This window comes from Argiope bruennichi, chromosome 8, assembly GCF_947563725.1.
Source record: "Argiope bruennichi chromosome 8, qqArgBrue1.1, whole genome shotgun sequence".
In the NCBI taxonomy this organism is placed as follows: Eukaryota; Metazoa; Arthropoda; class Arachnida; order Araneae; family Araneidae; genus Argiope; species Argiope bruennichi.
Genome location: NC_079158.1, coordinates 131,428,848 through 131,441,039, shown reverse-complemented (window position 1 = coordinate 131,441,039; position 12,192 = coordinate 131,428,848). Strand labels below are relative to the sequence as shown.

The 12,192-nt window shown below is 31.5% G+C and overlaps 1 protein-coding gene across 1 annotated transcript; it reads right to left on the bottom strand.

The window, feature by feature from the left end:
* Positions 1–8,777: 8,777 nt before the first annotated feature.
* On the bottom strand, positions 8,778–9,392 carry LOC129980800 (uncharacterized). The gene has a single exon (XM_056091184.1). It carries the CDS (start codon positions 9,390–9,392, stop codon positions 8,778–8,780), a length of 615 nt encoding a protein of 204 aa, XP_055947159.1.
* Positions 9,393–12,192: the final 2,800 nt, after the last annotated feature.

Here is a 12,192-nt window from a genome sequence, read left to right as displayed (position 1 = left end):
TTCCTGCACATTAAAAACAGATTCTCCTTGTTTAATACTTATATGACTTTTTAAATCTTGAGGAAGAGTGCTAAAAATCTGATCAGAAACCATTAACTCACACAATTTAGAAAAATCATTCACATTACGAAGTTGAATGTAATACTCAAAAACAGATCTAACTCTTGAAGCAAATTGCGCATAATTTTCTGTTGGCAATTTTACTGCACTTTTAAATTGTTTTAGACATTCTTGATAAGTTGGTTGAAATTGTTTTAAGACAATAGATTTAATTTTTTCATAGTCACTCAACTCTTCTTCTTTGATATAAACCATTAAATTGCAAATTCTATCCCCTAATAGATTTAATAGAATTTCCGCTTTAAATTTATCACTAACTCCTTTTGTTTTGAAAGCTTTTTCGTGCGAATTAAAAAACAGATTAAAACATTCAGCATTTTTGGGAACAGGAATCGTCAAAACTTTGATACTCTTAATTAAATTCTCTAAACTAAAACTCTGTTCATTATCACTAAGCTCACACGATGAGGATTTGAGCTTTAAAAGCTCTATTTCTTTCTCTACACGCAAAAGCTAAAGCTTTTCAATCTCCAATTTTTGATCTAATGAACGCCTTTCATTTTCGGCTCGATCCGAATTTTTACTTCTTTCGTCTGAAATCTCTTTAATTAAATTTTTCACAATCTCATTTCTTTGCTTATAAATGTCACTATTCTCAATTATACTTATCAAATCTACAACTTTAGCGGAAGATGCAAATTGAATATCTAGTTCGGTACACAAACTCTTTAATTCGTCTTTCTTCAAACTAGACAAAGACATAATGAAAACTTAAGTAATTGAACACTTACCCACAATAATTATCCTTGAGAATTGGGACGAGAGAATACGCGAAAACACAGAGAACAGAAACAGAAAACACCACTCAAGCTACAGCTTTCGTTTTGTGTTTTGACTACGCTAATCCACTTCACACACATCCAAAAAAATCGTAATCCATCACTGATCGCTATTTCACCTCCTCCGAGATGGACCATGTGAACACACACGCACTAAATTTATGTCGATTGCTCTCACATTATTAAAAAATCACCACACAAGAATAAATTTGGACTCTTTTTCCTTTTATTCTGGTCATCATTGCTTAGCAGGCGCTGCCCTGCTACCGCAGACACACTCGCTCACGATACACTGAAGTGTTTTTCCCTCTGCCGCAAGAGGGCAGCACAGTGACAGGTCGGAACACTCTATGAAACTGCTCACTTCAGCAGGTTCTCACGCTCTGACCAAAGGGTTGAAAATCCTTAATGTTTACCACATTCTTTTAAAGATATTCCTAAAACTACACGAGTCAAAGAAATCCCTATAGAAATCTCATAGTAAAACCATCGAAGGGAAAAATTTAAATCTTTTTTCTCTTCTGCTCTTGTATTGCGACGTAGATTGACGCATCTCTTACCTCTTATTCTTTGTATGTGAATTATACCTCCAGTAGGGAAATAAATCGAAGTTAAAAAATTCAAAAGTGTCTTCTATTCGACCACGCATCTGCTAATATAATATTTAAATTTACCTGAGCAACAAACTGTTGCATCAACATTTAGTATCAACGAAATGTTATAAATAAAATTTCTCTAATTACCAAAATGTTGGACCATCAGACACTTTCAATCCGTTATTGTTATTGAACTAGGCAAGATCGCTTGTGTGGCAAAATAATGCTCACAGTTGTAAGGAAAAAAAATTTTTTTAATGAAACTAATATTTACAAAAAACAAAAAAAAAGTTCTGAAAGAATTTGGTTAAATTATAGTTTGCGTTTCTTACAAAAAATTGTTAAGTTGATAGGTTTGGATTAAATCAACAATCCCACCTTTGTACGCGACACTCCCACCTTTTGAGTTTGAACTTTAAAACACAAAATTAATCTGTGTAATTAAAGATTTAATCTCTTGATAATAGACTGAAAACAAGACTGTGAAACTTCCCCTTCTTTGCTTCAATCTTTAGGAAGGGGAGCAAAATTTACTTCAATATGTTTGATGCTGAATATTTTGCACTGAGGAACCTCTTTTCAAATAGTTCTTTTGCCTCTGAATATCCAATATTTTTCTCGAAGACTTGCGAATTCAGAAGTTCCTTGTGTTTATACATAATCATACTCGCAACCACAAGATGCTCTGAAGAAAGGATTATTGGAAACTTGAAATCTTCAGTGTCTTATCGTAATGTCGATTTGGTCTTCATTCTGAAAAATCCGTTTCTATCTACAACATATTGAAGAGTTCTTCATTTTTCTTCGTTATCTGAAGCAAAGGAATACTTTTGGACAGCATGCGTAATTTTAGTTTCTGCCTCTTTAGTTGTCAGTATGCCTGTTAAACGACAAGTGTCCATAATTTTTCAATTTTTATAAAACTTGACTATCTATGCAGCAATTCTTATTAGTTTCTCAAATGAAAAAAAAAGTTAGCAAATAATTTGTAAATATACTTTGATACATTTAACGATGTGACAACTGACTTTTTCTTCTCTGCATTAACAATATTTTCATCTGGTGATGAATTAGAAACAGGCCACAGTTTTTCCTTCTTCTTTTAATTAGGTCGGACACCTCCCACCACCTTCGAGCAATCAAAGTTTTGACTGAACCACCTCTAAAAAGCAGAACCGAGGGATTTAAATTCCCAGATAATGTTTCCACTGATCTGGTTCTCTGTTAGCTCTTATTTCCTTCACTCGATTCATCATAAACGTTGTTCATTTCTCATCCCTTTTTTTAAACAACACAAACAATTCTTGGAATTCGACCAGTGATGAAGGGGATTTTATCAAGACCTTCACGTAAGGTGTTTGTTAGTCTCAGTCCAATACATCAGCCTAGCAGATCCAATCTTGAAATGGAAATGTCTTTAATAGGAGCTAATCTAGATCTTGCTGCAACTAAATTACAAATATCATTTTCGGATCGGCATGTTGACTTGGTCATAAAAGACACGTTAACTAAGTTTTGAGTTCTTATGTCCCTGAAACCCTTTTGGTTTTTGTGCGACGGATGCTGAGCACCGAGGCCCGCGATTAAGGGGTCCCCAACATAATCAGGAACTAAAACAATGTTCTGAATGGTAATAGCATGATGGAAAGAAGAGATGAAGAAATTTAACTGAAACAATCGATGGGTTTTAAAATATACGAAATTTACAGATATAATACAATTTAGTGCAAATTTACAACATATTACAAAAATAAAGTATGGTCATTTACCTTATTTACTAGGTAAAAGTGCATATATTACTTTGATAATTCATACTATAAAATATTTAATGTTGTTATATCTAATCATGTCCATGGCAAGGAAGTATCCTTCTTGGTGTCAAGAGTCGGTTTCAAAAAAAGAAAATTAGCAGGCAAAAAAAAAAAAAAAAAAAAAAGCTAAATTTCAAAAAATCATGAGTAGATCTGTTTACTTGTCTACGAAGTAACTCTGACAGTGAATTTCTTCGACTTCAAGATTTACAATTCAAGCTTCAAATGGCGAAGAAAGTTCCGTACAAGCTACACAAATGAACTATTCAAAATTTTAAAGAGCCATATGTTTATATAAATATAATTGAATCAGAAAATAACGACGAAATTGAAAATAACAAATGTGATCAAGTGTATATAAGTGATTCCGATTTATGACCAAGCATTATAACTGATAAGTTTAAAATGTTTTGTATTAAAAACAGACCTGCACAACACAAGGGAGTTTTTGCTAAAATTGCTGAAGGTAGATCCTTTTCCACTACTTAATATTTTTCTTTAAATGGCAAAAGGTGAAATGCACCTTCGTAGCTGTATGATTTATTCAAAAGCACAAGACTCGGTATTTTGTTTTTGCTATACATTATTTTCCAAAGGAAAGGAAAAAATCTATGATTTATGAGTGTCTATAATAACAGGAGAAATTATCAACAGTGATTCAAGATCATGAGCTCTCTATTTATCACTTAATTCATTTATTGCTCAGGAAGAATACTGAAACGACTAAATTTAAGTTCGACAATTGATAAAGCAAATCATGATAATATAAATAAGGAAACGACTTAAATAACTGTTTCAAAGAATCGTAGACGTGATTCTATTTTTAGCATGTAATAATCTTCCACTTAGGGGAAACCATGAATTAATGGGAACGTCTAATAATGGAAATTTTTAATCGAATTATTCAGTAATTACGACTATGTCCTGATGGATCATATAAACAGAATTTTTTTTAAAAAAATCCTAAAACAGAATTAGTTCATGATTTAGCGCATGCATAAAAAAAACAAAGCGTTAGGAAATGTGTTAGTTTCCTGCATTAGGAAATGAAGTTCTTAACAAAATTAAAAATGATACAAAAGCAGCCTCACATTACAGTATCCAAATGTATTCTACTTCAGACATTTCCCTTAAAAATCAAACTTCAATCTTTATTAGATATATAAATTTTGAAGAGAAAAGATTAACTACAAATGAGTCATTTATAGGGTTTATTAAAATAACTGATTAACTGAAGAAGGACTAGCAAAAGCTCTATTGGAAATATTAAGTGAGCTTGATTTAGATATTATGGATTTAGTGGACAGGCAAATATAAAGGTGTACAATCTAGAATAATTGCTCTAAACCCTCATACAATTTATGTGCCTTGCCTATGACACTCGTATAATTTATTAATTTACGATGCCGCTTCAGCAGTATGTATTGTAATTTTTTTTTGGGGGGGGGGATATTGCAACTTTTATATTGCTTATTTTTTGCATATACAAAAGGATGGGAAATTCTACAAAAGTCTTTAAACATTACTCTTAAACCATTACGCGACATTCGTTGGGAAGCCAAAATAGATACGGTTAAAGTAGTGTATATACAGTTTGAACAAACTTGTAACTCTCTAGAAGAAGAAGAATACAATGATAGCTGAAGCTAAAATTCTATTGGATTCAATTCAAGAAATGACAATTATTTTATGTTTAATAATATGGTTTATAATATTGTCCAAAATTAGCACTATCAATAAACTATTTCAAGTAAAAACAATTGTTTTCTACTAGGCTTTTAATTTAGTCAATAAAATTAAAACTGAAATCCAAAATTTAACTCATTTTTAGACGAAGCAAAAGTGAAAGCACGTAACTTGAAACTTTCAGAACATTTTCCTAAAAAAGGGATTCGAAAAAAAGAAAAATCATATTTCGAAACAGCAGAAGATGAAACTATAGAAAACCGGGTTGAGGAATTTAGATGTTATTTTTTTAACTCTAAATGTATAGATTTTAAAGTATTTCAACTTAATCACTGCTATAAAAACTTTCGAAAAACATAAATTAGAAAAATGTTCTAAAAACTTTGTAACTTTTTATTATAACGTTGTAGATGAAAACTTAATCCAAATAATTATTTTGCTACAGGATTTGATTTTGAATGAAAGAGATATAAATAACGCTCAACACATATTGCAATATATACTAATTAATAATTATAATGAATTATTTCTAAATGTGGCAAAACTTTTCTTTACATTGCCAGTTACTATAATAAATGCTGAGCGCTCTTTCAGCAAATTAAAATTAATAAAGAATTGTCTTTGGTCAAAAATGTGTGCATAACGCTTAAATGCACTTGCTATACTAAGCATCGAAAAAGAAATTTCAAAAAAAATTATAATTTTCCTGAAGTACTTAATAGCAAAAACATAGTTTTCAACATAAATAGTTTTCGTTGAGCAGTTGATCTGTGACAATCAGAAACTTTTTAAGTGATAACCCAGAGTTGCACCTGACAGAAATGGACTTGATTTAGCACTAAACACTAGACGGCAATGCATGTAGACTGTCATAAAATTCGGATCCTCTTCTTGCCACCAATGAAATTGCAGTTCATTTTTTATTATTGTCATTCAGTCGAATTTTAAAAAAAGCTTTATGAATATCAGTAATGACATCATACTTCCCCATTCGAAATCGGATAGGGAAGGAATGGAATAAGGTTTGGACCTTTAACTAGGCCGTCTTTTAATGGTGGGTTCCCTTTGGCTTTGGCAGATCCATCGAAAACCAATCTAATCTTTGTCGTAAAATTGTCTTTTATGACAGGCCGATGAGAAACGTAGTGTCAGTTAGGGTTGTCTATGTTTTCGACTATTTCAATCATGGTTTCTTTCTTCCAGTCCTACAAAATATTTTCATAATCAGGAAGAATGTCAAGAACTTTTATTTTATCAACTGAATTTGCTAGCCTTTTTCCTGTCAAATTTTTATTTGTAAGTAGTGCAGGATGATCTTCTAACCAAGGGAATGAAACAATATATCTTCTATTTTCTTCGTGTTTAACATGATTTAAAAATAATTCTTCAGTTTCCTACCAAAGCTCCTTTTAACTTTGTTTATGGTCAGGGACTAATATTCCAATGATATCCAAATCTCAAAGATCACAAATACTTCTGTTGTTCATATGTAATGATAAAACTGTCATATAACTATTATTTTTCACCTCATCATTTGATTTACCCAAGAGAATTACATAGTACATCTAAAGAGTTTCCATGGCTACTAAGTTGCAAGACAACTTCAAAATTTTTCCTGTAAAAAAAATTGGCTGCTATATCAGCAACTATCAATAAATGCATAGAAGATGTTGAATACGAAAGGGATGCTTCTTGATCACTAAGAAATATGACGTTTTCTTTAATTTATTTTGTCCAGGACCCAGAAACTGCTCTTGGGATATCAGCACATATTTTCTTTTGATCAAAAGCCTCAAAAGTGCAATGACAGTCCTTTTAGAAGCTGCTCACATAAACTTTATATAGATGATGTTTCTAGTGACTCTCAACATCACCAAAAAGATTGTGGATTATTTCTTCAGCTCTAATAGGTTTATAGCTCATTTTCTCTGCAGTTTTTTTTTTTTTACTTATGTAAGATTTTTGACTACCAGTACCAATTAATGTTTTTACAGGAAAATCTTCTTTACCTTGAAGAAAGACCACAAGGGTTTGTGAAAAGACACTTGAGAAACAAGTAAGATTGGGCAATGTATTCAATTTTTCAACCATGCTATTACTAGTTACTTCTCTAGACTTTATGTTAGGACACATCAAAACATGATATTTTTTGCTACAGTTCTTACAATGGACTCGAATTCTGCATAGCTTTGAAACATGACCTATATTGAAGCACTTGTAACAACAACTTTGCTTCTTCAATCGTGCATTTTTCTTATTTACATTTAAATTTCTGGCAAGATGACATTATTTTGATTGGTGAGTGTCTTTATCACAGATTACAACCCTTGAAAAAAGAAACAAAGTTCTGAGAGTCCGATTACCAGAAAAAAATACTGCAGCTGCCGGCAAGTCTTTGTAAAAATTTGTTTTGCACCGTATTTCTTTTCAAAGTAAAGTCTTGCATAAGTGCTATTTTATCTTCATTTTCAACTTCGTTCTTCGGGAATCTCTTAAACTCTACAATCGTGATTCTTCTTCTTCCGATTTCTTATCGGCCATCAAACGCCTATCATTTCTATACCAGGCTCTTAACCCTCTGGGTGGTTTCATTCTACGTGTGAAACTTCTGAAAAGCGAGGGATGCCAGACTAGTAATGTGTCTTAAAAGCGCATCAGTTTTCCAAAAGAGATGCACTGAAAGTATTTTTTTCTACCCCTCTAACGTCATATGAGGTTAAGAGTCCCTAGGCTAGGAACAAGCTACCGCTCATTCAAGTCAGATCTTATTGCTTTCGTTTGTTTTGTATGGTTACAAAAGTCAGAGAGTTTCTAAGAATAGTGAATGCGAAGACTGTTCTGTTTCTTTTTGTTGTACCAGCATTCAGTAATACACAAATCAAAACTAACTTCAAATTACTAAAAAACGCTGGATCATCAGATTATTTCGACTCGTAAAATAAGATAGGATCTTTTATCACAAGTGAACAGGTTTAAAATAAGGGTAAATAATATCTTAATAACTTTAAAGATACTTTTACAATTTCAAATGAAAAACTCGTATTTGTATAACGAACACTTTTTAATAACATTATTAACAAAACAAAAAAAAAAGTAGTATTGAAGTTGTTCTTTTTCTTTTTTAGGACAAGAAACTCCGGAATTGATTTGTATACAATTTCGCTTCAATACGCGACACTCCCTTCTTTTGAGTTTGAAAATTGAAAACTCAAAACTAAATTAAGAGATCAAAGATCAAGTCTTTTGACAGTCTTAAACTCTCTTCCCAATCTGGTTTTCTGGTTCAGTACAGATTGGTTATCGACTGTACATTTCACAGGATCAGCAGTCTTATTTCTTAAATTTTTTTTCCGTAGATTGAGGAAGTTTTCTTGTACCTTTTAATGATCTATTTCGAAGAGGTTCCGAAGAAACTGCATTTATCTAAGTGAATACAGACGTTGCACAGGAAGTAATTTTTCACCACTAGCTGTTTTCAGTTTCACTAGACGTGTAACATCATCTTTACCTGAAAAAGTCTCAGTGATTCTTTCTAAAGGCCAGTAGAGTCTTTTTAGATTTTTATTTTCAATAAGAACTATTTCTTCCCCTCTAATACCACCAGCCATTCTAATTTTATTCGTGTTTTGTCTCACATGACCTAGATACTCCAATCTGAAACGATTACGTAGATCTTGACGAAATTTCAACTGATACATGTGCTCTTCATACTTCAAGCTTGCTTTACCCAATACTCTTTTAAAAAGATCTTTAACAAGAGCGATAAGACTTTCCCACCATCCTCCCTACCAAGGTGAAGATGGAGGTATAAATTTCCAAATGATTCTACTTGCAGCTCCATAAGTAACAACTTGATCCCAGTTAACCCTTTTTAGAAGGTGTTCGGTTCCCACAAAGTTTTTACAGTTATCTGTATATAAGATAGCCGGCATCCCTCGCCGAGCTCTAAATCTTCTTAGTGCAAGTAAAAATTTATCAGTAGACGTAGAAGCGACGAGTTTCAGATGCACAGCCCGGAATACTGAACTAGTAAATGAAACTATCCATGATTTGCTTCCATCTCTCAAGAAGACTGGTCCAGCCAGATCTATTCCAGTGACTTCAAAACAAAAAGCATCCTTGATTCGATCTTCAGGCAGAAGAGCAAACATTACTTCAATATATCTGGCATTGAATCTTTTGCAGATAACACATTTACGTATAACCTTTCTAATTGTTTTCCTGGCCTTCAAAATCCTATATTTTTCTCGAAGTCTTGCAATTAACGTCTGAATACCACAGTGCAAGAGTTCTTTATGTTTAGATATAATCAAACTTGTAACAACAGGATGATCTGAAGGAAGAATCATTGAAAACTTGAAATCTTGAGTATCTTCTCGAAATGCTAACCTGGTTTTCATTCGTAATAACCCATTTTGGTCAGCAATATATTGGATATTTTTTAGGTCTTCGTTCTTACTTGAAATAAATGATGTCTTTTGGACAATCAACATGATTTTTGTTTCTGCTTCTTTCAATTCGTCAGGAGTCAGTATGTCTGTTACACGACAAGATTTTGCTCGTTTTCTATTTCTGCAAAACCTGATCATCCATGAAGTAACTCGTATCAGCTTCTCAAATGACGTAAATCTTATTAAGAATTCCCTAATGTAATCTAACACAAACAGAAAAGTGACAATTGATTTTTTCTTTTCTGCATTGACGACATTCTTGTCAGGGAATAAATTAGATACAGGCCACAATTCTTCTTCCTCTGTTATCCAGGTTGGACCTTCCTACCATCTTCGAGCTATCAAAGTATTAACTGAACAGCCTCTCGAAGGTAAGTCAGCTGGATTGCCGATGCAACAACCCAATAGCTCCAATATGGAAATGAAAATAATTTTTAGAGGTGCTATTCGTGATATTGCGGCTATTAAATGACAAGTAGCTCCTTGTTGGTCCACAGATATTAAGAAAATGCAAGTAGCATAGGTTTGTTGACTAGCATCACAAAATACATGCAAACTATGTTTTGAGTTCTTATACCCCTGAATCCATCTTGATATTTCTAGTTTATTTAACTGATGTAACTGTCTGTCCCATTTTTCAAATTTATAGACAATTTCTTCTGGAAGAATATCATCCCAATTAGCCTTAATTTTCTACGTTTCTTGGAGCAATATTTTTGGAATTAAAATTATGGGGGCAGTAATTCCAATAGGGTCAAATATTTTGTGACATTTTGAGAGAATATATCTCTTTGTTACTTTTACAGATTCACTCTGCGTGTCACTTCTGACATCAATTTTTACGTGTCTCTTTCAATGATCCAAAGAAGACCAAGAACTTTAACGTCTTGTAAGGTAGGAGAAGCATCTTGGGATTCATTATAATTGTCTCTTAAGAACTTAAAAGAATTGTGTTGCCAGCCCAGTAAATCAAATTTTCCGAGAGCAATGATTTCTGTGGATTCATTTATAAACTTTGTCAAGTCAACTTCACTTTTAACATTAGAAACACAATTGGGTCAATTCATGTGACGTAAAAATCACATGTCATGAACTTTTGCGCATGGCATTTAAGTTTCATCCTCATCGCTTTCATCGATTAGTCTGCCATTAACGTTCTCCGCCGAGTATGAAGCGGATTTTTTTGTTTACATTTGAACTTATAATTTTTGAGTCATTTTCTTTCCTCTTATTATGTGTTAAAAGAGGAAATACTGGTGTGCTGATGGATGTTTTAATGCGAAACACAAGAGTGACTGTCATGTTAAAATGTTTTCTTATTTTCCTTTCAACAATCCTGCCTAGGGTTGGTATATTGGGTATAAATTTTTTCAAGCCTTCGAAGTCTGTGATATGCTTTGATCATTTTGAAGAATTCTGTCAATGTGTGTTCATTTATTAAATCTTAAATGGAATTCCAGTAATCACAAATGTTTCAGTAATTTTTTAGAAAAATTCTTCGAAAACAGGAATTTGGTAAGCGATTTGCCAACAAAAACAATCAAACAAAATCCAGAGAACATTTCTAATTCACTTTATTCACATTTGATGAAATTTCTGATGATTTTGAATATGCTTAAAAGGTTTTAAAATGTTTACATGAATATTACATTGCCTTTTCTAAAAAATCTTATCTAAATTTAATTAATGTAAGTAAACAAACTCCTGCTGCAAAAATAACAACTGCTATAATGCTAAACTTAGGTGGAAGTGAATAAATTTCTTAAAGATTTATTTAATAAGTGAAATCTTTACTACCTACTGAAAATGGAATTTTCTTATTGACTGTTACAATATGTATATAATTGATGTATATTTTATTAAAAGTGCTCTTAATTTGATAAATTGAATGTTATATATAAGAAATCTATATATATTTAAGTTTTGAAAACACATGTCATTTAATTAAATATATAAATTAGTTAAGTATAAAAACCATTAATTAACGTCAAATAATTTTTGCATTTGATTTTTAGTTTTTGGCATTATAATAAAATGCATTATGAGGTTTTACTTTTTTATTATGAAACTTAAAGTTTTCTTTATCTTTTAGTAATTCATGTTATTCAGTTATTGCTGGGTAATCATGTCTAATAACAAAAGAGCAAAATGGATGGCTCCAGAAAGCATTATTACTAGTTTTCTAATTACATTTGCATATTTGTGATGGATTCAAAGTGAATTTATATCAAACAACTTTTCTATTTTTAAAAATGAAATGTCAATAGTTTATTGTATTTAAACTGAAATTGACTGTTATAATATCATGTTATACCATTGTGCACCTCAGTGATTTCTGTTTTAATAAATACAGGTCTTTTCATTGAAAATCAATTTCCATATCAGCATTTATTATATAATTTTTAATCCTAACTTCATTGCTACATGCATTTTTTACTTTTTTTTCTATTTTTTTAACATTCAATTTTGAATTATAAAATTCTGTAAAAGAGCATAAAAGTGTTTCTTCTAATACATCTTTGTATCCTATTTAACTTTCTCTCTCTCTCTGTATATATATATATATATATATATATATATATATCATGACCTTATTCTTGTTTATTAATTTACTGTATTGTATGTTTTATTTTATGATATTCATTCAATGCAATTTTTATCAATGTAACTTTAACATATAAAAAATATTTCATAAATGTTCTGCTTTAAAAGTATATTGTTCAACATAATGTTTTTATTCGTGATAAAA

Coding starts and splice junctions, on each gene's coding strand:
- LOC129980800 (XM_056091184.1), bottom strand. CDS start 9,392: ATGAAAACCAGGTTAGCATTTCGAGAAGATACTCAAGATTTCAAGTTT.